The 27,073-nt window shown below is 41.0% G+C and overlaps 1 protein-coding gene across 3 annotated transcripts in view; it reads right to left on the bottom strand.

The window, feature by feature from the left end:
• The window catches only part of LOC105455007 (glutamate receptor ionotropic, kainate 2-like), a 122,342-nt gene that overhangs the window by 54,174 nt on the left and 41,095 nt on the right, over positions 1-27,073 (bottom strand). For all 3 annotated transcript variants that reach the window (XM_011698024.1, XM_011698025.1, XM_011698026.1), the window contains exons 4-7: positions 18,205-18,456; positions 6,676-6,851; positions 6,254-6,307; positions 6,012-6,176 (exon numbers count right to left, since the gene is read on the bottom strand). In XM_011698024.1, the coding sequence (XP_011696326.1) occupies positions 6,012-6,176; positions 6,254-6,307; positions 6,676-6,851; positions 18,205-18,456 (647 nt within the window). The remainder of the gene's footprint in view (positions 1-6,011; positions 6,177-6,253; positions 6,308-6,675; positions 6,852-18,204; positions 18,457-27,073) is intronic.

The following is a 27,073-nucleotide window of genomic DNA, read 5'->3' as shown; positions in this document are numbered from 1 at the left end:
CAAATTTTACTATGCACTACAATATGTATTTTACAGTAAAATTTATTGTAGTGCACAGTAAAATTTGCCTAAATACTATATTGTCCCACAATTAACATAATTTGCATGGTAAATTAAAAAAAAATTCTCTCTGTATGCGACATAAATTCTCGCGCGGCGTATATACTGGAGTTATACCCTATGTATTTGAACATGACAATTGTTAATTAAAAGATTAATTAAAATTTAAATTTTTAGGTAATAATTTCACATTTTTAATATGAATGTTTACTATTACAAATTCGTTGAATTTTTAAATTCATATTTTTAAGTAATACATTTATCTATAATTTACGAAAGAATTACGAAAGGAATTTTTTTAATTTATATGTTTATAATTTACCATTAAATTATAAACATATAAATTAAAAAATTTCTTTCGTAATTAACATTTTTTATAAAAAAAAATAATGAGTGTGCAGTATGAAGAACAGATTAAAAAGTGCTATGGCAATTTTTGTGTGTAATGTTCTAAAATCTTGTACTTCTTCATATAAAAGTTCCGGAAAAAACAACTTCCACAAACTTTATAAGTTTGCAAAATCGCGTTACTAATATTCTTGAAATATATATTCCTCTTTTTATCGACAAAAGTCGTTGGAGCTTTTCGAATCGCGCAATTAGGCACGTCTACATCCACCAGCGGCCGGTTTCTTCATGAGTGTTTGATGTAGATCTTTCTCATTACGCCGTTACGTCAGCGGCTCACATACATCCGCCCCGGGTTCGCGTTTTCATCCGTGGACGAGACTGAAAAAGTCCATCTCGCCTCCGCGAGGTTGTTACCTCTCTCGACGAGAGAGCGAGGTAAGAAGGGGAGGAAAACGAACGAGAAGAGGGAAAGAGAGAGGGGAAGGACGTTGCCGGTAGTCGACGCGCGATCAGTATGCATCTGCGGTTTCCACGTTGGTGTAACAAGCTTCTTCTTATCCGGCCGCGCGTTCTCGTCTCACTCGTTCCCATCACCTGAGAGTCGATCTCTCGCTCTTCCCCTCGGTCTACGTATATATATATATACATATATATATATACCCTACTTACATCGCACTTCTTGTGTAACCACCCACGTCCCTATATTTTCCCCGTCGAAGCTTGAGTCGCGGTGAGTCTAAGAGGGGATTTAACCAGGTGCTCTTCGCTTATCTCGGCGGCTGCTCTCGCGCTCGCTGGAACCGCCTACTTCTTTTCTCTCGACCTCCGACGCCTAAACTGCGCCCTATTTCCTTTTTCTTCCTTTGCTCTCCCACCTTCGCCGAGCGTTGATTGTGACCGAGCTTTTTGTGCGGAGCTTTGCCGGAGCTAACTCGGTCGTTTAGCGGCGCGAAAAAGGAAGGAAGGCGCTTGACGGGGACGCTTGTGGGGACGGTTGACGTCGGTGGCAGCGGAAGCTTGGCCGAGGGAAGCGACGGGGGGGAGCGAATGGTGTCGAAACAAAAGCCGTCGTATAGGTAATTTCACCACGGGTTACGTACGGGAGGTATGGGCAACGCGAACAGGTTGTCTTCGACAATAGAGAGCCGTTTGACAATTCGCTTGAAAGCAAACGGGAGGTATTATCTGGGGGATGCTCGAGAAGATTGCCGGCAAGCTCTTAAACTTGCGGTGCAACGATGAGTCGTGATGTGTGCTCCATGTTCGAAACGCACCGTACGCCTCAAAGTATTTTCAATTCTTGACCGTTTTAGCGAGGTAAAATTGATTCTCTATTCGTGATTATTACAGTTATATATAATTATGATCCTTATTTAATTATTACAATTTAATTATAATAAAATAATGAGATCGTGTAAGTAAATTTGTTAGGATGCGTAATATTAACTTAATTTCTGCAACCGAGATTAAGTAGAACAGAATCTTGAGGAACACGAATTTGTTGCTCGCGCGACATTGCGCAAAGATCGTTTTTAAAAGCGAAAGGAAGTCTTAGAAAAACACCTGCGCGCATTTCACTAACAAGATAAAATAATAATAACAGTCGCGGACTCTAGAGCTTCTGTGTTTATTTTGAAATCTTCATGTGTGCATGTATGCACACGGTTAATTGTGTGCGTGTCTGTGTACGTATATAGTGATAAAACGATAAATTTAAAAAAAAAACCCACATTTGAATCTACTGTAATATCATATATAATTATATAATTTTATATTTTAAATTGTGCGACAGAATATTTGAATGTATTCTTCAAGCAATATCCTTGGATTTTGGACTCTGTTTTTCGCTCGAATTTCCGCGAGCACATCCTAAATCTTACTTTCCCTTATCTCCGGCAATGCGCCTGGGTAATAGCATAGACGTGTAGTACGAGCGTTAATTCGAGTTGTTTCGTTGATATCCGCCGATATCAGGCGACCGCGCCTGATAAACATTTTTGCAAGCAATTAGACCGTTCGCGGAATTGCTCGTAATCCTGCTGCCTTAGCGTCCAAAATTGCGGCAAACAATAAACGCAAAAAATGCGTTCCATTAATAGGGTCACAGTCTTGAATACTGAGCGTTCGCCCGCAGAATTGGATAGCCGATGGCACCGTTTCCCGCAGAAAAAAGCCCTTAAAGTTTTCTGCGATGCAGCGCGGTGGCAAGGGTAAAATATAGAAGTAATTTATCGGGATCAAGATGCTTTTCTTGAGTGCTTCTAAGTAAGTGAGTCTTGCAATCCGCTTTTAAAGTGTATATTACATTCGAATATTACGCGCGCTTCCGTATTGTGCCGCTTCGGGAAGTTTAACGGCTGTAGCGGAAGTAATTAGAGAACTCTTTTTCCTCCATGGACCTAAACCGGGGCATTTCCTCATGAATTGTAAATGCGGCCAAGTTTTTTAATCTTAGTATCGCATCTGGAATTTCAGATTGTCTATTTACAATTCGCCCTCCCAGTCGCAGATATACGAACGGAGGGGGAGGGAATTTCGATTATCTCAAAAATGGAACATTGAGGGATTTACTCAGATTTATACAGTTTCCATCTGTTTTTATAAATAAATTATGAATAAATTTTATTACGAGTTATCACTTAAAAATTAATTATTTTTGCGTCTGTTTTAAAAAGTAATATAAGCTGCATTTATATAAAAACAGAGATTAACAGATCCGAAAACGCGTTATCGATATAATTTTCAAAGCGATGTCAATGCTCGCTGAATAAAAGATTACTTTCTTTCATACTTTCCATCGCAACGAAATAGCAATATTTCCTGGCATATTTTCCGAAAAGGGCAAATATACATTTTCCGAGGAAATGTTAACTTTATCCTTCCGGATGGTCGTTCGGACAAAAGATCGCTTTTCTCTCCGGCCCGTCGGAGCGTCCCCTCGGTTTTGTTATACATGCAAATAATCCTTCGGTGTTACTGAAACGTCGGCTCCCCCGAGAGAATGAGAGTCGAGGGTGTGAAAAATAATAATAACCGTAAAGGACGCTCAAGCCACAGCGTAGAAAATTCAACGGAACGGCGCCATCTTATTTGAATTATTAGCGACGATTCCGAAGAGATGTTTTGCGCAAACGATTTTCGCGTATTGTGCGCGAAACGTTCGTTTCGCTCGCTGTAAATATCGCATATTTTGCTTGAGAATCGAAGAAAAGTCGCCGTTTGTAGAGAGGGGCGAATACATTTCAGTTCAGTGATGTGAATCGTCTACATGTTTGTAGAAATTCGTTGCGAGATCACGCGTCTAGAAAATCGATTTGTTTATTCGGGTTTCAGTGCAAGAACGGATTATTTGCATTAAAGCAATCACAGAAAAGTACAAACTGAACAAGCAGAAAGATCTGCGTCGCGCGTATTTCATGTAATATAAAACGTTAATTAAATGAAGAAATGATACTGAGAGAAAAATGTATAGTATTTACAACTATGATTGCATGATAAAATAATTATTTTCACAACTGAGATATTTTAATATAAACTGTAATATTTTGATTAGACGAAAATGAAGTAAAATAGGAAATAATATGATGTATTTAATTTTTGTCTATTAAGTCTTGAATGAATGGAAAGTATACATAAAAATCTCAAGAACGTAAGATTCAAGAGCTCTTACAACCCCCCGCGACGTGAAAATCAAGTGAATACCAAGAAATCAATGACTCGAGGATCTGAAAAATTAAATATACAAGAATCTTCGAAGCGAGCGAAAGCAACAATTTAAACTTGAAAATAATGACCTGTCAACGACGTAGATTAAAAAAATCTAAAGACTTTAAGAAATATTACAATACAATGACATTATAATGAAAAAATTAACAAGTGCTGGGCTCGATGAATCGCGGAAGCTCGATTAAATACGTGCGCTGTGTGACTTCCCCGCGCGTACGCACGGTGCTTCATTGGCACGCCATTTAGCGCATTCACGTTTGCACGCATGTGCGTGATACGAAACGCGATTACGGGCGGTCGCGTTGTCGCGACGCGGTAACGATGGAGTTTCAACGAAGTCGTCGTCGTCGCCGTCGTCGTCGTCGCGATGACATTCTGATCTGCATCTAAATTGGAAAAAAGCTTCACGCGTCGTAAACATGCCGCGACCGCGAGTTTTTTTTTACATTTACAGCGGATGTGTGATAATTCTGTTACACATCATCAGGCGAAAGAGTAACGAGTTTCCTCAAGTTTTCTCTTTCGTATGTAGATTCATTATTCTGTTATTATAAGTGATACAAATTTTAGAAAATTATTTTCTGTCTGTTACGTAATGAATATAGGAATGTCATATCGTTTTCTATTTTACACTGATACGTATTTCATTATAGCAAGGAAGATTTTATAAATTGGAGATTAATGCAATATAACTTGTTAATTTATAAAAAAATTGTTTGAATGGGCAATGTATATACGTACATTATCTAAATGTGTACGTTGGAATTTATAACTATGCAATTTGGGTAGAATGTTATGCAATTTAGATGCAAATATAATTTCTTTTTCTCCATATATATTACGAGAAAGTCATAATTTAATATAACCGTCGAATTGCCAGAGAAAATATGTCCACAAAAGTACGAAGTCAAACACCGAATTTCCATTTCCCGATATTGCAATATCTAATCTATTTTATGTAGATTTATACGATAGTATATACGCGTGCGTGTACAACGCATTTTTTTACTAGTATATTTATTTTTCGATCAAAGTAAGTAGAATAAAATAAAAATAATTTTGCAGAGAGTTTGTTTTATTGCTAATTTCTTTTACGTGTAATTGACAATTTATTTTAACATCGACGTTTAGCACGTTATACGTATAACGAAAGAGAAAGACTTTTCCGAATATTTTTCGACAATTTTATCATTGCATTGCCTCGAAAAGAGCAATACTTGTTACTTTGGTTACAATGTGGCTGATGTTATTCACGTATGCGACATTACTCGCGACGTGGCAACGCATACGTTGTTTCGAATAGCTTTCAGCCGATTTTATCGCTCCATAAAGCATTCGGTGATGTTGACGCACAAGCATTGAAGCGCGGTAGGTGCACTAACGTATATGCGACGTGACGATAAATTGTTTTACGTCTTTCATTGAGATCTTGCCAATCTTTCAAGGGCGCAATGTAGTTCGCCATCTCGTGCCAAAATTATGGTCGATAAAACATTATTGCGAAATAAAAATATATATAGTTATATCTCCGTATATATACTTGTTATGCTTTTACGAATATGACACGGAAATTAATCGTGAAATATGATTTTGTTGTAAACACCAATTTTTCGACGAGATGCCGAATCTTGTTCTTTTATCAATGCGCAAGATGTATTTTCTGTATTACGAAATGCAAAATTGTCATATATGCAAATATCTATGTACCAAAGAGGTAATTAATCTATAAAATGGATGTTTCACAAATCGCAATCCGCGCGTCGCACACCTTAAATTCTTCAGTCATAAAATCAAGACTAAGTAAGCATTGTATTAACTTACCGAATATGTGTAGTGCACGCGTCTCTACAAACAGAAGGCACATGTGTGCTCACCTGGATGATCCTCGATTTATTGAGAATGGTGTTTCCCGACGGCTGATAGCGTTCCATGTCCCTCAGGATACTACGTACGCCGACGTCGTCCGCGTCGACCAAACGAAAGGCAGTGATATTGACAAAATTGTACTTGAAGTCCTCGAGATCGAAGGTTTCGATATCCTGCGGAAAAGCGAGCGAATCGAGTCGCGGACCAAGTGGGTCTTCACTGTGCGTTTCAATATCCCTAGGGTACTTACGAAAGTCGTGAAGAGGTAGTGGTACTTGTAATCATTCATCTGCAGCTGCAGGATCTGCAATATATGCGAAACGACACGGTCAGTCGAGACCGCTTTCGCGAAATGGTATATGTGCATAATGTACGAATCGGTGATCTTAAAATCCGGGCATGCCCAAGTTTACGATTATTTTTGCCTCTCAAGCATTTTTTTTCCCTCGCGTATACATTTTCGGAGCAATTTAAAACCAATCATTTCTCAAAAATTTATTCAAATATCATCTCCTTCCCCACTTATAATTTCTTAATCGCATTTTTATAATTAAGCGAATTTTCTTCCAGTTCGACAATAATTGACAAAATATTTGAAAAAATAACTTGTACGCGTATATAATTCCTATATAAAAATATGTAAGGTGAGAGCGTGCATGTAGAATGACTTACCATTCGTAGAAAATGATGCATGTGCTCGGGTTTTGTGTCCACGATGATATTTTGAATTTCCTTGCTCTTCATTTCGGAGAGGACCTGCCTGTACGAGTTGGGGTCTGCCTGCCGTAGATTAACTTCGATATCACGGATTTTCGGTGACCTCACCAGATCCCGAAGCTTCATCAATCCTGAAAAACCGAGGCAGATGCGTTGCTTGCTCGTCAACAAATATATCTACGACACAAGATGTAAAAAGTTAATTTTCTAAAGTCGATTGTCTAACGAGCGAGCGAATCGTTTGTTTCGCGATCTCCGTATAGGAATTATCAGACAGGTCGCTTAATGACACGGAAACCCGTGAATCGCGCTATCCGACGAAATCAATACTCTCCAGCGCCTAAGTAATCAAGGTATCTGACTTGCAGGTCTTCCGGGGAGACACCAGGCTCTGTTTCTCTCTTGCAAGTTACCGGCGACGGAACTTTGGCTCTTGAGATTCCGACGCGTGCCGGAGACGGGCGGCAGCGTTTCGGCCCGTCAGTTTCCTGGGAGGGCACGGAGTGCCAAAGTCGGGATAATCTTTCACGATAAACTCCATCCATGCAAACGATCCGCTGACTGATACGTTCGGGTTTACTCGAGAGAGAGCATTGACGTCGAAGCATATACCCAATATCATATTGAAATGTTAGGTTGAAAAGTTTACGTTACATTTATATAGGTAATGCAATTTTACCTCTATTCGCTTAGAGGCTTCTAATGATATAAAAAATAAAATCACATAATCTATCAGCTTTGCTCGTATCGTTCGACTGATTAACATCAATCATTAATTTGATTTGAAGTAAAAATTATTTTCCGTATGAGACATGTGTTCGTGCTTCTGTTTAAAAAAAAGCATGTTAACGTGATATTTGAATTAAGAAAACAGAAGCTCGATATGATCATAAATAGCTCTTCATTCTGAGAAGAGAGACAGGAAGAGAAAACAGGAAAATGTATTTTATCATGCATTCTGGCTCAAGTGTTAGCAGTAATTAATCTAGGAGCGAGTAAGAAACCGAGTTTAATTGAAGCCGTGTCGAGCGGTAAACTCGAGTAAGACCAATGTTCTCATGTAAGATTTCGTATCCCGGGGGACAACATCGAACGACTATCTTGGGGGAACACTACGAATAACCGTTGCAATAGCTCAAAGTTGAGCGCGCATGTTTCGTCGGTGCACCAACAATGCGACGACCGATTGTAGTGCCTTTGCGATATAATATCGAGTTGCGTGCACGAAGAAAACACTACTGCGACTGAAGAGAATTATTTTTGCGCGATAGCAAATACAAATTCGACGCGATAATTTACAAATATTATTGTATAACTTATCGATGTACTTATCGTGATATTATGAAGGTATCTCGTCGACATACTTTTAATTAATTTAATTCTCTTTAGTTTAATTGTAAATAATTGTACAGTTGACAAAATCCTCGCACACACAAGCGTGCCATTTTTAAATAAGTCTACATAATTATTTAAAAATATTAACTACAAATTAAAAGCACCTTGCGCGGCACGATAGCGAAAGGTAGGTTTAAAGAGATAATTAAATTGTTGAGTGTTACAACCTGAATTGAAAATAATAAGTAGAATATTTCTCGCGGCTTGTGGTGTGACTCGTTGCAGTTTAAATTATGAACACTCTGTGTATACCAGGAACGTACTTTCATGGGAGTCGTTTGAAACGGCGGTTTTAATTAAAATAGCATTTCGAGCGTTTCACTGCTCCTCGCAATTTCGCGGACGACATGCAAGGTGGAGAGGGAGAAAGAGACAGAAAGCGACACCTTTTATTAAAATTGACATGGCGAGAAGCTGTAAAGTGCGATGTATTATCGCGAATTGCGTTTCAAGGCGTTACAACAGAGTCCACGATGAATATCCATCAAAATGGAGGGATGGGACGTCGTTTGCGGATTCCATGAATGATGAGAGGACTGCACCATTTACAGATTACTAACTAGGGAATTGGTATTGCCTGGCTCAACCGTATGTTGTGTTTAAAGGGTGCCGAGGAAAATTGCGTTCCTAGGCGAGCGAGATGTGACGTGCAGAAATGAGCGCGATGCAATGCAATTTCTTACTGCGATCTACGTCGCGGTTTTGAACTTAACGGCAGGGTATCATCCTGGCTTTCGACGGCGAGCACTGAGAGATGCTTCTGCAATGTTTCGCACGTGCTTACATATGATAAAACTCTATAAATAAACGTGCAATCTATACAATTTTTTTTTAACTTAAAAAAATGATAACGGTAACAAAAATCGTTAATAGAAACAAGAGTAAAAGATAGAGATACCAAAATTATTAGAATTAAGAAAAATAAAGAATCAAGTAAAATATTGTCGACGTCGCACAAATCTTGGGAGACACCCACCGAGATAATTGGTTGCATCACTTGTAGGGCTCTCTGCGAAGCGCGGGACAAGAAAAAAATTGCAGGTCGAGCCGAACGCGGCCGGCTACTCGACGACGACAATAATTTCTCCGGGGAGCTGCGGAGGACCGCGCGGAAGCGTTCGTGTCTATTCCCAATGGAAGACAGATTATCATATTGGCTTTTATACACTCTAATGACGACCACTTACGATCCGTGCTCGAAATGTCGATAGTGCCTCGACAGTGCGAAATATTGCGCTGAGTCGGCGCGCGCGAAAGGAAGCTGTCAACGATTACTTGCCTCCTCCTTTTTCGCTCCTCCGCCTCGAAGTGGATCGCCGCCGCGGTGACAGACGATCGAAATAATTGGATCTCCGGCTGTCTTAAACATGCGCATTTCAAGAGGAACGGCCGAATGAATATTGGAGGCGCGCGAGCGCGCGAGCGGGGCGGCAGCTGAGAGATTCGATTTGAAAGTACTTTGAGAAATAGCGCTTTAGAATATAAATGCGTTTTTGGCTACGTAAAAAAGATACTTGATGACGCTTTTAATAATATTCCAAGAAAGTAGGAGGGACAACTTTTCTTGCGGAGCCGCAATTATATTCCGACAAAGAACGAGGAAAATATAGCAATTGCTTTTGTGAAGAAGTTTCTTACAAAAAGTTGCATGGTTAATTCTTCCAAATTTACTACGGTCTTATATATGATATTCAAAAAAAGTGAGATATTTTTTAAGAATTTCGAGATTTTTTTTTATAAAAATTTCATAATGATCAAAAAAAAAGAAAGATCAACGTGCTGTAATATAGAAAACTAAATGAATTTTTATTAATGCTTCAGTTATCAAATTTCCCAATGGTTATTTTGCTGTAGTAATAGTAAAGAATATGAATAAAAAATGCTAAGTCTTTGTGAGTATATCAATTCAAAATCCCCAATAGGTTTTTGTTCTTTCACGAGAGTAAAAACAGGTACTGAAAATCAAATAATAAAAAAAAAAAACAAAAAAAATTCGCATTTAATACTCCTCTGACGAAATGAAATAGTTTAAAAACTGTAACTGTACCTCCAAAAACAAATTGTAGCGTATTGTTGAGAATGCTTGAACAGTGAGAATATTGAGATGAAACACTGAAACATGACGCTGAAACATAGCTCACTTTAAAAGTACTCTATAAAACAAATAAAGAAAAATAACAATTGAAAATATTTAAATGTCCAGTTATTCAATGACAATATTTTATTAAAAATACGCAAAATATTTAAAATCTGTAAATAATTTCATTGAATTATTTCATTCATAGATACATCCCTTTTTTGAGTACGCAAACTTGTATGTCGGTCCTTCTTTTTACTATGCAATCTTTCTTCAATAAAATAAGATGTAATAACATTCGTCTTTTCAAGACGATATAGTTGCATTTTATGACAACGATTTGTCCTCCCTAATTCATCGACCGTCACCGATTAGCGACGGAATTTCTTTTAAAACGACGTTACACGTTACAAGATGGACTTTCATTAACCGCACCAAGGATCGTGAAAAGGCTTGTTTTCGGAAGGTTTGCTCGTCCCATCGGGACCGGTCAGTCGCTCGTGCGGAAAGACGACATATCGTGCGGAACTTCAACGATCGCCGAGTTATTCGAAAAGTTGACAAAGACTTTCGCCGCGTCTGGGAATGAATTCCCTGCACTCCTGCGTCCCTCCATCGCCACGGTTTAGTTATCGTGTAAAACACACGCGCTCGACTGGACACGTTATACGGGACCGGGAGTCGGTCATAAAATTCTCATTATGACAGGGGGAGAAATTCTCTTCCTCGCGTACGCAAGGATGCAGCACCACGCGGCGGGATATCCGCGGAAGGGATATCCCCGCAAAATATGGCAGCGACCGCGTGTAATTTTCACGAATACGCTCACGCTCCGCTCCTTGCGTATTCTTTGAACTTCCTCGTAATTACCGTATTATTACGCTCAGATTCCGTGAAGAATATCATCGCGGTTCACGTTCTGGGGCGAACCATTTAGCACACGTGGCTGCAAAATTAGAAAGGGGCGAGTCTATTCGGCGAAATTTGAAAATACGTGAGAGAAATTATCGATTTCTCAATAATATTCAAGATAAAGGAGAGAGAAAGAGAGAGAGAGAGAAGAAATGATTGGTAACGATAATCGCTCAGCGACATTATTTAGAATACGTGACTAAAATGATTGACGATCGATTATGGTTTAAGACCTGTGCGGAGTAGAGATCACGTTCTCTTTTTAAAATTTATAATGCGTGATAAAAATGATAAGCTATTGTATAAGAGATCAAATCGAACTCTGGAGGAAGCAGTAATAAAGTATATTCTGCACTGCATTTATTACAGAATTTTATACTAATCAAAGAGTTTATGAAATGATATCATATTCCATCTCTCATATACAATTTTATATAAATAAACAAATTTTGCAATGTGCGACTTATAATAACGTTCAATAGACAAACAAATTTTATATTCTCCGCTTGATTTTTTTTCTTATATTTTTAAAGATAAAAAATAGTTAAAGATCCCGATTCGGCATTCAATATGGATATTCGTAGGGAAGCTAAGCACAAGGCGCTTGAAGCTTTCCGTCGTATAGGTTTTGCGGATCCTCAGAATACTGCTGGGCTGTCACTTTCAGAGGTTATAAAAATACAAGGCCACATCGCCTGGTTTTGACGGATCTCACGTAAAAAGGATTTGACGTTTCATGCTTGAACTAGCGAACTTTACGAGGCGAACGTACTACAAAATAAGAAGAAAATATCTAGACGGAATATTGCAGATAAAATGTCGAAAATAAGAAACATATGCATGCATATGTGGCATTAAAAATTTCGAACTTTTTTTGTTAAAAGGATCAAGTGCATCAAAAATGTTAACAATATATTGTTTTGCAAATTATCACTAATTTTAAAGTTAAAAATGTATATAATATTTTGAGCGCTTTTATTTTAAGCCTCACGATACATCCGTGATGTTCGATGAAATTTGAGAGATGCAAAAATATCCCAATAAAAATGTTGGCTGCCGTGAAGAAAAATGAAAAATACGCGAGCCGGAGATTCTCTTGTTTTTTTTTTTTTCACCATTCTACATCGAAATATAAAAATGCAGGGCCGTGAGTTCAGCGGGACGATTCGTCCTTCCGCCAGCGACTCTATTATTCTGAAGGGTTCCGTGAGGAATGCGGATGGTGAGGAACGACGAGGTGGAAAGGAGTGTGGAGTAACGTAAGAGGGGCGGGGAGGCGCGGAACGTGGAGATGGTTGTTCGATGGAGTCTTGGAAGTTCCACAATGGACTGTGATGGGCCAGGTTGAAGGTTCATTGGCGATTCTCGGGACGTATAAGGACACGGAATCAGGTCGGGCGGGGAGCACGAAGTCGGGGAGCTCGAAACCGTTTCGGCCACTCGACGTGCTCCTTTTTCGGGTGGAGAAAAAGCGGAAAGTACCATCATCTCACGGTGAATTTCCCACCCCTTGATACTACTTCTCTCGCGAATGAATGAAGGTCTCGATCTTATTATACCGCGGATTGAAAAACCGACCGGCGCCGAATTAACCGGTGAAACATTAATCCACGTGGCGGCTTCGCTTCGCGTATAACTTCGATGGGCTCCTAGATGTAATTACGATGTCGGAATCTCGCTGTCGACTCTCCGTTGAATAATGCCTGACGAGCTCGAGCACGTAACTCACCTCATATAAAAGACGGGCGCGCGTGGAAGAATTTTCGCTTAATATCTCGTCGACGATTATTATTCGCGACGATATCACGTCGTTATTTCAATCGGAAAAAACTCTTTCTCAACGTGACGTAAACTCAACGTTTCTACTGCTGCTGTTTTCGACATGCAATTTAACGCTCAACGTAACCATCTGTTCGCCTAAGTAACATAACGTAAGAATGATGTAATATAACGTTAAGCAAGCAATAATATACTTCTCGCTGCATTTATAAAATAGATTCACGTCAGGTTAATGACGTGCCAAATGTCGTTGCTCTGAGCGGGCTGGTGAGTCGTGTGTCTCGCAGGTGCAAAACTAGACAGCTCAGCTCGCGCGGTCACGATTTCTCTGGCGCGCCATTAACATCGGCGGGTATCTGCATGTGTATACGCGCGGAACTTGGCGTTGATGTTACACTGCGCCACGGACACAGGACTTCATTGTAAAGTCTATTCGCTATATCTGCCAGCGAGTTATGCGGAGAGCGTTTGTTGTATGGCGGAAGAGGTTTCTAATGCGGTGGCTTGATTTTGCTCGTTCTGTGTTAATGCGTGATATCTTCCTCGCGTGAATGGGAGCGAAACTCAATTAGACTTGAAGATAAATGCCGCCCTCGCGGTCGGATAAACGACAATGTTCGTGTCAATACTTTAGACACGTGTCAAGTAAAGCAATTAAATATTAAATGTTAAAGTTTTATAATTGAAGTTTGGAGCGTTCTTGGTATGGAAATTAAAAATCAACTCAAATTCAACAAACTTATACAAATAAATATGTATATCTAAAATAATAAAATTATAGAAAAGAAACTAATTAAAAATAAGTAAATATTTTTAAAAAATTCAAAAGATAAATCGTAAAATAAAAAATGAATATAAAGTAATAATTATTTATATATATGTATAACTTTATAATTCTTTTATTTTACGGTTTAATTTTTTAATTTTTTTACTTTGTACTTAATCAATTACTTTAATGTAGTTGAAGTTTGGTGTGAGTATATATAATATACTCACTTTCATGCCCATGTTGATTTTTAATTTCCATTTCAAGAACGCTCCAAACTTTAACTGCATATTAAAGTACCTAACTAATAACATTCTTATGCTCATTTCTCGAAACAAAATGCCTAAGGATATTAGGGAAACTTCCTTATACGTCGAAATATTATGGTATTCTCTGTACGTCTTCTATTCGGAATTCCATTTTCGTTTGAAATTGCAGACGAGGCGAAGATGTTTGAACTTTTTGAGAAAGATCTGAATTGACATTCCGCGGCGGTCTAAAGGCATACAGGGAATAACGATTACGGAATTCTTCAGGCACCAATAATCTATCGGCATAGAAGAGGAGAGTGAGAAAGAGAGCATTCGAATCATCGATTCGTATACAATACTACGAAGTAGAATTAAATTAAACGCGTTTCGTAATTTTTTTTTTCTTTGGTTTAATTACGCGCGTAATTGGTGTACCTTGAATTCGCACGCGAGCTAAATTACAGGGCGAAAAGCAAAGGAAACGCATCCGTCGCTTGATTAGATAGGATGCAGCGATTCGAGAAACGCGCAAAGTGGATAGCGGAGAGTTGCCATTGGCTCGGGGAAGTTTCCGCGTCGTCGCGGTAACTCCACGAGACGGAAAACGAGTAAAGTAATCGCGAATCGATGCCAGCGGCTCTCTAAACTACTTGAAAGTTGAAAGAGATCTAATGCCACGCTGTCTGGCTCCCAAGACAGCCGCGTGGAACACGCGGCGGCACTAGCTCGTCAATTGAATGAGTCAATTTCGCAAACTGCCCAACATCTATGACTCACCAACGTGGCTAAGTGATTTAAATTCAAGAGGACGAATGACTCTTCGAACTTCCGAGATCCTTTAATCTTCTTCTAGTCACATGATACGAAAATATAGCGCATAGACTTACGGCTAATCCGCAATTTGGCGATTTTGCAACGATATAATATATATATAGGAGGGATAGTTGACTCGAGAGCTTTTTGGGCTGGCAAAGCCGTAAGATCGACATCGAGCCACCCGAACGACGTGTCACGTCGCGACGTGTCGTCGCGACGATGTTCGATCCCGCAGATAAGACGAAATTCCGCTGAACGAATCGCGGGCTCGGCTCGTAACGGCAAACATGCTCGAGACGTGTACGATTTCGCCGACCCGGATCCCTTACACTTCGCGGGTACATAGCACGCCGGAATTGAAAGTGTAGGAAACACGGAGAACCCGGAGTCCCGGTAAATCTCTCGAGGAATTCAACGTCGGCTCTGCCAGGAAGCGGGGATGCGCGAGGGGGAGGGGGGGGTGGTTGGACGAGATAGCGCGGGGAACCGGCGGCTATAGGGGGTCAGGGGCGTTCTAATCGGCTTGTACGTGTACTTCCCTCACAAATAGCTAAGCTCGTTGTGGAAGGCGGTTAAGCTCGGGAGATGTTTTCATCAAAGGTGGTTAAATTCCGAGAAAATCCCGTAGAGAGAAAGACGCGGAAATGAAATTATCGACGCGGCAGAGCAAAGTTGGATAGAAAAACTTAAGATGTTACCGCTCCATCGGTGAACGCGCGTCGGGTGTCTATCGACGGCGCCGTTTCATTTCACTTTTACCACGCGCATAACATGTTTCACTCGACTGCAGCGATAACATCGCTTTTAATCGTCCCGTAATCAGATGCCATTACAGATATTCGAGCCACGCGTAACGCGTCCAATTGATTTTGTTATCAGTTTCACATGTCTGTTGACGTTATTCAATATCGGTGGATCATAGCACACTAATTTTCCTCTAAAGGCTTAATAATTATGTTATGTATAGTTGAATTTATGGCAAAATGATTTAACAAATTGATATAGCTTTCTCTCTTTATCTCTTTATCGCTTATCTCTCTCCCTCTCTCTCTCTCTCTCTCTCTCTCTCTCTCTCTCTCTCTCCATTTTACGCCAATATCGTTTCGCGATACTCACTAGGCTGCTGTTGGCATTGCAAATCGTGATCATGCCGTAAAATTCTAATCTCATTAATAAAGTACAACTCTAAAAATTGTACTTTATTTAATTTCTATTAATTATTGTATTAATTAATGTGATTTCACAATCATCAATGCGTATGGATTATTTGATCAATTATTTCGATTCATTAAATATTACAAAAAATTATTTTTTGTAATATTTTTTTGTGTGTTAAAAGTAAAGATAATAATTTATATTGACAATTGATTCTGTACGCGCCATTTCTTGTACTTGACGACCGGATGTCTTAATAATCGCAACGATTTGTCACAAGCGGTAAAATTACAAGCGATTTACAAAAAAAAAACTGCCTACGGAGATGAAACCTAAAATGCCTCTTGCGACACGACAAATGTCCGCAGACGGTGGATTTTGGCGACGATCTTACAGAAGGTCACGTATCACAGTAGCAAACCGCGGTGACGACCCACGTACCGCGATAATCAGTCATGGAAATATTCCAGCGTCGCGAAACGCACGTTCATGACGTGCGATTCTTCACGCGTCGCCGTGATACCGTCCCTAATTCAACCGTAATCATCGTTATCCGGAGGATCGCTGACCACTAATCACTCGCCTGTTATTTCCCGTAAATTACGGGAGTTGCAGTTCGAACGCATCGTGGTCATCGAACGTATAGTCGTTCCCCTTTAAATAATGCGTTTTTGCCGGCGCATTTTCGGTGCATATAACATGGCAGAAATACGGCAACGCATTGAAAGTATCGATCCCGCGACAGCAATTTATGTTCGAAGATCCGAAAGAATCTCAGAACATGGGAAGAGCAGCCTGGAAAGAGAGCGAGATATGCACGAATGCCAAGAATTATTTGCCCCAGTTTTGAGAAATTTCCTTAATTATACAATTTATTACAAAAGACATCAAACATAATGATAATTAACGCTCCTCGAAAATTCCTTGATTTCATATTCGCGGTAACATCCCAAATTGGACGGGCGACATTAAAATGAATTTATAATTCTCAAGAGCATCTTAATCTGCCATCGTGTACGTCTTTAAAGGATAAATGCCTCATTCACTGCTTGCAACGTCTTCGAACTATTCGAATGGATCCATTATGCGAATTAATTAATTATGGAACTGGTTTGCCAGAGAGAGAGAGAGAGAGAGAGAGTGTGTGTGTGTGTGTGTGTGTGTGTGTGTTCTTTTCCAGGGAGAAACGGGCTCAACGTTAGCTTCAATCCGACTTCAATCCCTGTACCAAGATCTTTCAAATCATCCATCGCTACTAACTTCTTACTCCTCTTTCTCTCAAACTAGGTAAAGCATAATTTTACGCGAAAGCACACCAGAGAAATATCGCTTTAACATGTTGCCCATGTATACGCGGACTCTTGTAAAAGATGACCGTACATATTCAGTTCGGATTTCAAAGAACTTCGAAATCGGCTTTATGCCAAGGAAAATTTCGAACTGGACTTTGAACGTCCAATCGTTCGAATTTCGTTCGACGCGTAATGCTTATCTGCAATACTTTTATGTAATGCAAGAAACAGCAGAGGCTGCGTAAAAACTTTCTGCACTCCTTATAGGTCTAAACTCTCTTTAAACAGAGACAATCTTCTTTTTTAATTTGTCTCCGACTTCTACAGAACAAACACAACGATTCACCCGTCGAAACATTTAAAGAGATTTGAGAGATGACAATATAATTTCCATTTAATCAGTTAAGTAGTCGCGATTTCGTTGAATACGACAGTGACGTTATGAATATGCATTCTTCTCTCCGTATATTACTCGCGATAAAAAGGAAAATGTGCTCTCGGCAAATTTGGTAAAAGTACGCGTAACTTCTTTCCCCCGTTCTCGCGCGCAAGAAACGAGAATCCTATGCCGTTTTACATTTATTTATAACCAAAAACGCACAGCGCCATTAGCGCGATCCTATGTAGCGTTAGAATAGCGCGCACGTTAAAACGTTCTGAGAAGTTTTAGTGGACGCGTAAAACGAATTTTTGACAAATGTTCGGCATGCCGATGGGCATTGAAAAATTCGACTGAGCCGTCTCGCTTTCAATTTTCTCACGCAATGTTCTGTATTTGTGTGTAGAAGTAGTCAATATATTAAGCCACGACTATTAAGTTGACAGCCACTACTTTTAGCGAATAGATAACAAAAGTAAATTAAAAAAAAAAACAGCAAATTAAATATGCTAAATTTCAGTTTCACTCGAATGTGTTAAAGTAGCTGTGCCAGTTTAATAGACGCGTTATCATTATATCATTAATTATCATCATTATAAACGCACGGATCGATATTGGTATTACCGAAATACGGAACGCGCGTTAAATTTATGATCACTCACCATGGTCGTCTTCGTAGATGATCACCACTTTGGTCCAATTGAAGAACTCCATGATGTCCCGATAAGCGGCGTTGAGCAGACTTTGTGCGGGATAGAGATTAATGCTGAACTCTCTCGCTTCCGTCTCCAGGTCCAGCCTGGCCTCGAGATGCGGAATATCGAGGGCGTCGCAGATACTGTGAATGTGTTGGCCCAGAATCGGGTCCGAGGGCCCGAAGACCGCCTGGACGCCGTGCTTGACCTGCTGGCACGCTGCAACAAAAAGTGACACGCGGCGTTTTAGCGCGAATGGCCCTTTTGGCAGATTCGTTTGAGCGAGCGGGACGGCGGTGCAGGGGCAGCGTGCACTGGCGACTTGACAGCGGATTTGATTCGAGTATATATATATATATAGCTTGGCAAATCTGCGTTCGCATTAAGGAGCAATAATTCAGCCCGGTATTCTCGGCGATAAAATCCCCCCAGAGGGCTGATTTTAATTATCCGGAGAAAAATCGCGAGTGTAATGTTGCTATTAGTTCAATCAAGCGGTTTTTCTTCCTGTACGCAATTAACGTTTCCCCGCCCTCTCCTCCCGACCTCTCCTCGCGCGAGAGAGAAGAAAGCGATTAACTCGCGGAAATTACGAGTTTCCTCCTCCCCGCCCCCCTCTCTGTACCGTTAATGCCGACATAATGATGCCGTGTCACGGTCGATAATCCACCCCGGCATGGCCAAGAAAACCGCCGTAAACTGAGGGTAACGCCGCATTAACGCTACACTACATGTAGGACACGATCGTACCATTGTCGTCCTCTCCCTGCGCCACCACTTCGAGGGGGGAGGGGGGGGGGAGGTTATGGCGCGAGCATAAGGGTCGGTTGTTGTACGTGCAGAATGACCGGTTAGCCTTGGAGCCTTGGGTACTGGCACACCCGCCGGGTTATCTCGCGTAAGTTCCGAGTGTTGCCGCACGTCCGGCCAACGTTAGACAACCGACCGGCCCGGAGTTACTCGAGCATCGCCTCTGCGCCGCGCCCGTCCGCAGGAACAAACCCCGCCTGCGCCCCCCCCCCATCCCTCCGTCTCTGTCTCCACGTCGCCAGGTTAATTTACGTTGTCTCGCGGACGGAAATCGATTTTCGGAGCGTGCCGTACGTACCGCGAAGTTGTCCTCGCCGTCTGGGCGACAACGAGACAGCGTTGTAGCTAGATCAAGTGCCACACACGAATAGCGAATCTCGGTAAACGCGAGCGGTATCGCACTTCCGGATTGCTCGCGGGCTTCCCGGGAGTTACGGCGCGAAGTGCGGCATGACGATTGTCTGCACGTGAGAGACACGCTGCGAGGAATTGCGAGGCGGATATAGAACGGATATGCGCAGTCAGTGAACGCATAAATGCCAAATGCCTGCCAAGACCGTCACCAAGTGTCTTGCTGTACATACATCGCTGGAATAAAATCGGCGGAATCATGTGTTGCGAAGCATTTTTGAATTGAGGAAAAATTTTGTACGATTAGATTATGACGCAGTGATAACGAATATTTAGGGTCTACAGAAGGATATGGGCGAAATCTTTTTGTGGGTTTAAAAAATTCTCGGGTCTTTTCGTAATGGATGATTAAGCCGCCGCCCCGTCCAGTTATCTCCGATTATCACAGGGAAACAGCGGAAAAGATCAACGGGAAGCTGGAAGCCGGCGGAGTAATGGCTTCTTGTGCAGTGAGATAATGGGTTTTCGAGGTTCCATTATCATTCCACGCTACGGCGGTGATATCGCCGTCATTATACGCGGATTACAACAATCCGGACGGTTCCTTTCTTTATAGCGTACCGTTTCTAATGACATGACCGGTGATACAAAGCTACGGAAAAAGTGCTAAACGCGATTGGACCAATAAAATTTTATCTGATGACAATATTCGTATCGCTTTTCGACGTCAATATAATCAGAATTAAAAATAGCTCAATCGAAGAATTTGTGTTTCACGAGAGATACCTGTAAAATAATTTCCCTACATCGATGTAAAATCTTAATAAATCATTCGATCGATTCGCCTGGGAAAGCTCAGAGACGAACGTAATCATTAAAACTTGGAAAAATTTTGCAAACTTCGAAATTATCGAGAAAGAAATGCTTTTTTTCATAATATATAAACTTTTATACGAACTTATTTAATTCACGGCGTGCTCGATATATTGATTTAACGTTACGGCCCTTCTGTCTACGTTTTGAATGCGACTTAATTATTGCATCGCTTCAATTTGCTTAGCATTAAATTTGCACAGATTATTAAGCTATGGGCAAGCATGCGGAGGTAAATGGTCGAGGCTAAAATAAACTTTCAGCCGACTCGTGCTGGCGCTCAAAGCGCAAAGCGTGAAAAAATCAAGTTGCCTGTAAACGAGTCTCTCTCGAAAGTGTACGAGGTTTAATTCGTTGCTTAATAGGGTAACCGTTAGTCCTCGGCAAACATGCTCGTACTTTCCCTCTCTCCCTTCTATTTCTCTTTCTCTTTTATTTTGTATAAATTCTTTTTTTCATTAAAATGCTATTTCTCTTTATAGAAACAATTTTCAATAAAAGTCCATTTATAATAAATAAAATGTTATCGTTCCTTCGCTTGTTTCTCTTTTTTTTAAAACATACGTATTTAGTACTATATTGTTCTTTAAAAATATTAATTTCCGTTTTCAATTTAATCGCGTTTCGCCCTGTGGCAAGAGAAGACGAATCGAGCGGGCAGAAAAGAAATAAAATGCACGCTAGAAGATGGAAGCGAGTAACAGGAGTAGGCGAAAAGATTGTAGCGATAAAAGCATGGAATTTTAGAACCAAAAAGATCTCTTGATCGTTAGCGCAGAACAAATGCGTTTACTCTTTATAGAAGGTGTGTTTCAGTGGATATTCTTTTAACCACAAATTTTTCTTTGACCACACTTGGGATCGATTTATTCTTGGTAAAAACGACTTTTTGTAATATCAAGCTCGCCTTTCTGAAAAACGGAAATTCTATTCAATGAAATCGTTAACAAATTGGATTTTGCCGGTACTCGATTAGTTGCCAGACTAAAGAGTATTCTGAAACGTATTATTTTTTAATATCCGTACAGTAATTTTTTGTTTTAATCTAGCAGCAGTGTTTCCCTAAAGAGAAAGGAAGAAAAAAATATTGAACTTAGCGGCATAACGCGGGAATAAGGATCAGAGCGGATGGGACAGAAAGCGGGAAGTAAAGGGACGTTAGTAAGCAGTTGAATAGCCGAGGAAATAAAATGCATGTCGAAAAATGAAAGTAGACTACCGCAGGCAGAAAAATTGTAATGGCGGATATAACGTTGGAATATCAAAACCAAAGGAGATGGAACAAAAAAATAACGCGATGGTGCTCGATCCATCAATTATCCTTTCACGTTTCTTTGTTACACTTTACTTTCTCTTAACGTCCATATCATGTCCATATCGCGCTTTGCAAAAAAATAACAAAATGCAATTCGTAATGTCAGTTTGCGATTAAGAGCAGTTAACTGCTCAATTTTAATATTAATATTTATCATTGGCACATCTTTTTTTTTCTTTACATGTTATGTAATCGTTGTAACTCTGATGGAAAAACATTTTGTAATATCAATAAACTTTTTCATCGAAAAACAATAATTTTAAAAGCATTGCCGATGTTATATAATATCATCCTTCACTGTATAGAAAATCGATATGTCATAATTCGTACAAAGAGCTTGAATTTCCGCAGATTTTATTATCCGCGCATTCCTGCAATTAAATTCGCGGAAAATTTTCAATTTCCCATGTAAATTAATTGCGCAATCGCGCTGTTTCTTAAATCGTTGTTAAATACAAACGAGCTGTGTGCGAGAAACAATGGCCGAAAGAACAAACGGACGATATTACGTCATACGTAATCTACTACGGAATGAACATGGTTTCGATACATGTATATAGTCATCCGAACGGAAATATCGAACTTGTCGCGACGAATATATCTCGCGCGACACTCGATGTTCGGGAAAAAAATTGTTTCATTTTACGCACACGTAGAGTTTCCTGTATCGTTTACAGCGCACACGCGCGCAGGACCGCACGAATATTTTCTCGATCGATGGACGATCGGCAAAACGATATATATAAGTCTGACGTTTTATTGCCCCCGCGTCCGTTGTCCTACCAAGAGGCACTCGAAGGATACAGACCCGCGGGATAGGAAAAAGCGGCGATATTTTCGACATTATTTTGCCAGACCCCGCGCCAAACGGAGCAATAATCGCAATTTTCTACGCTCTAGTATTTGCCACTTCTGTGATTACTTTTGGTACGAAATGACAAACAATGGCACCATCCGCGTACTATTTTACGGAATAAAGGGAAGGTGTTTATTTTTGCTAAAATATACAAAAACGGGCATATTTTGCAGGAATTGAGTTATGAATGAAAATTCACCGTTGAATCATAAATTCTAGATGAAAAAACAGCAATTTCGGTTCCGCCTATTGTAAAATGCACAGTTACTACTTTCGAAATAGTTGAAAATTACGTTATTTCGAAGAAACAAATATGATGACAAACAATTAGTAAGCAAAAGATTGCACAATTATGCGTAAACATTCTTTCCTCAAATTTTCATAAAAATATTTTTAATATTCTTGTGAATATTTTAGATATTTCTCGCTGTTTATTCTTGAATAAAAATCTATTCAGCCAAAACCATTTGACGTTTTGTATCGGAATGCACACAAAATCTCTTTATGTAATATAGTGTAAATATATTGGCTATTCTGCATTGATTGATTGCATTTCGGCTCTGGAGCGAAACAAATGTAATTTGTGTCGAATGAATGTCGCCGTCGAATTTCAAAGTTTTATCCAACTGAGTTTCTACGGCGATGTAGCCCACGGCTTTTGTCGCTGATGAGAAAAAAAATCATCTAACGGCAACCCTGGGAATAAATGCAATTTCGCATTTGCCGGGATTTACATTGCGGAAAAGTTATCCTCTCTCTGGAAAAAAAATTCATCTATATATGGGAACGCTGATGATATCGTTCCGCGTACAACGCTTGTTACAACACGCGAACGGCCGACAGTCATGTTCGATTTAATTTGTATAAACGCTTTGTGGAAAAAAAATTATTTCTCAATACCTTTAACCGAGTTTTTCCGCATTAATGAATATAAGTTATGTAATAATTTATACAGTTACATGTAACGATATTAATACTGCATGGTGAAAATTGTACATTAAAGTTATTACTAAACTTGAAGTTATATTAAAATTGTCACTGACAGCAACGTTGTTAAAATAGCAAGAAATTCCGAAAAGTTATACCACTGTATTCACATGTTTTCTATCACATCTACACAGCATTAAGGTGATGAACATCTTGGACTGTCGATGGCGTCTTTCTTCTTCTTATTCGAAAGTATATAGTTGTTGATTGCTGTTCGAACTAATCGAATCGCCGTATTTCATTGCGGTTCCTCCCGGGGCGTTAGTTGCGTTTCTGAGTTTCGCGCTGTAATTCGGTTACACAGCCACTTCATTACTCGAGAATCTAACTTGATACCGCCCTACCGGCAGTCAATCGTATAACCTTGCGCCAATTGATTCGAAGACTATGCATAGTCGAGTAGCCTCGTCCCACTTGTCCACTTGGCTCACGTTAGTAATTACATTATCCCACGGACTTTAAAGCGCCAATTAAATGGCGTCTTGCAGACTCCCTCGGAGCAAAATCCATGAATTTTCGATGACTCAAACGAAATCTCAGCTACGGCAGCGAGGCTGCAAGGAGGAACATCCAATTTCGTCAAGCGTGGTGAGATCAATAAATATATTATTCAGCTCTATCTGATTTTATCCGATGGAAAGAGTAATGCGCAATCTGCTCATTAATCCGTCAACTCTCGAAGATATCCACGGCGATATCTGTCTCATCATCCTCGCGCGAATTCATGGGGAGTCATTTCAACTTCAGCCCGATAAGCTCGAGATGTTTTATCTAGAGGATTCGTAGCAATATTGGTTTCAAGACGGAATTCCAAGTTACATTTGTAACGGGGCCAGACGGGATTCAGTATCATCGTACGAAGAGCAACGTCGGCGGCTCTTATTTCAAGGGCGCAGCCTCTGGTTTCAAGTACTAAATTGGAAAGCGAGATCGATCGCGTGCGGGGGACGAGAGAAAGAGAGAGAGAAAGAGAGAGAGAGAACGATGCGTATTTTCGCGAAAGCGGAGCAGAAAGCATAGGAGGGTCGGCTCGCAGACTGGGGGGCGTCCGGAAACGCGGCGAAAATAAGAGAAGGCGAAAGCGAATGGTGGAGGCGAGCCAGCCAGCCAACCCCGGGCCACCCCAGCCAGCCAATCGTATCTGAATTTGTTTACGACGACAGCGCGCTGTCGAAAAAGTTTCTGTGGCTGACGTCGACGTCGTGGACGAGAAATACGAAAGTTAGCCACCTCCTCCCCCCCTCTCCTCGCCCCTTTTAACGGAGTTTCCTGCCGCAATCAGCTTGGCGTGAAAACTCGAGGGTCAAAATGCCACCTACCTCTCACTCGCCTGCCGGTTTTGCCGACGAGAGCTCGACGAGGATTAATCATATTTCGAGAGGTTCGCCGAAGACGCGGGATTCGACCCCTCTTCAACGGCCAGATCATCCGCAGCGGAAGGTTCTCGAAGGTCAGGCCCATTACGGGATAAGTCGCAATACGCATTCGGGGGATGGTCACGGTATAGATGAGATTCGCGGAAATCCGCGTCGAGCTCAAGGTCTAACGTCTGCCCGCGCGCGCACAATGGGCAGGGATTCGTCCTCGGAGAATTCGTGCATCTCTCTGCGAAGTTCCGTACAATAAATCGGAGGGAAAGCGTCACCGCGACAATGGGTCTCGGTGAGGATCATCGAGACCCATCGATGCCTATTCCGAGTTCCTCCTTTTTCCCCCAACGCGCTCGAGGAAGATCGCGCAGTCTGCGCGACGTTCGATCTACTTGCCGTCGTCGTCGACCGAAAAATCGACCGTCCGGATTGTCGTGAGAGGCTCGGATACGTTATGATCTTGGCCGCCGGCCACGAGAGTTATTTTCCCTCCCTCGTGTGCCAATGGCGTCCGCGCGCTGATGAATCTAACCGCAGTCGACTAACGGCGACTCCGCTATCTCGGAATTGTGCGAGGAGGGGAGATTTCGGTATTCTTCTTAATCTGGCGAGCGAGATAAGACTCCAGGGGAGGGGGGAGGGGGGAAGGGGGTTTAAATCAATGGCGCGAGAACGTCGGAGATAAAGTCTGCGGCGCGGTCTGACGACGCGGACGTCGACGTGAGCGGTAAAAAAAGGTGCGCGATTATGCCTCTTCTTACTCGGCTGCTTTACGAGCACTGCCGGCTACTATTTAAATTACCACGCCGCTGTGTAATCAGGTTGATTAGCATCTTACGCGAAGTAATTACGTAATTTTATGAGTACGCGCGCGGAACTGGCATTAACGAGCGTTAAGCGGATTAATAGTACAAATGAGTAATAAAACCGTAACTTTTACGGGTTGAAACGTCAGAATTAATTAATGAAAGTACGCGACGTACGTACGATCTAATTTAACTTTATGGTTTCCCACTTGAGGGACGATATGTTAAAATTAACGATCGCTCTGAGAGCAGTTCTCCGCCAACTTATTTTTTTTCTTTCCTGAAATTGCACGACGGACTATTTTAGAAATATTAAAACAACTGCTGCGACCCCGGCGAGAAATTGTGAGAAGGGTAGGACTGAATTATTACACGGTGGGGGTGCGCGACGTGAAAATGTGAACAGCCGGACTTAGACTCATAATTATTCCGCCCTCGTAAAAAGGTCTTGCCGGGTCATTGCCAAGGCATTCTCTCGAGACGCAGTAGATTTAAGCTGCTGTAAAGGAAAGTGTCTCCAATTCGTTGCCAAGAGAGAATCGGCGTGATATATCGATATCGATGCACACAGTCGCTTAGCAACGATAATATCCATATCACCTGGTATTATTTTATTTCTATCCGCATATTACATTTTGTGCTTTATTAATTTGTAAAAACGTATTTTTTTTTTTAGTACAAATGGAACCGGAAGAATTTTTCTACAGGTAGAATATTTACCTTATATTTTATGATAGAATTACAATTGTATAGTATTGTATTTTTATCAAAATTTTTGTGAGCATTTGATCTACGAATTTATATTTATTCAAGCGTCCTCCTCGCAAGAGAGCCCGCAAGAATTCCAACATATAAATACCGTTTAATTCTGTACAAAACTGTAAGACTAATTCCATAAGAGTTTTTGCGACCTAATACCCTTACAGTTACTGAACTTCAGTTTCTCAGAAAGTGATGCCGGAGGCGTATTATTTTATCGCGCCTGGCGTGTTGCATAACGAGCAGCCTTATTGGCGGCGGCCTCTCTCTTTTAAAGTCCTTCAGATTATCGTATATACCGGCAGCTGGAACCTTAACAACCGCGCGCGACGGGCATCCCTGTGAAAGGAGCACCATACTAATTGACTTCTCGCAACTTTTCGCGGGAACCGCCTTCCCTCCTCCCCTCCGCAGTAACTTTCAACTTCGTCGGTATTGAGACGCGGACCCCGTTCCTTCGTCGCACCGACAGCGCTCCCGCTCGAATCTCCAACGATGGGGTCAGAGAGCGCGGCTCATTAAAATTTCAAAGTACCATCCCGGCGTTATGTTCGGCGAGGACGTAGAGACCCGTCGCTCTATCCTCCCCCCCCCCCTCCGTTTCAGAGATCCTTCGTCAATTCGTTAGTTACTATAATACTTAAGCATTAATTAGTAGTAACCACGACACATCGGAGTGCTTCAATCGTTTTGTAATGATCGAATAGAC

Source organism: Wasmannia auropunctata, unplaced genomic scaffold (genome assembly GCF_000956235.1).
Source record: "Wasmannia auropunctata unplaced genomic scaffold, wasmannia.A_1.0 LD335963.1, whole genome shotgun sequence".
In the NCBI taxonomy this organism is placed as follows: domain Eukaryota; kingdom Metazoa; phylum Arthropoda; class Insecta; order Hymenoptera; family Formicidae; genus Wasmannia; species Wasmannia auropunctata.
Note: the sequence above shows the minus strand (reverse complement) of the source record. Positions and strands in the feature narration are given on the sequence as shown.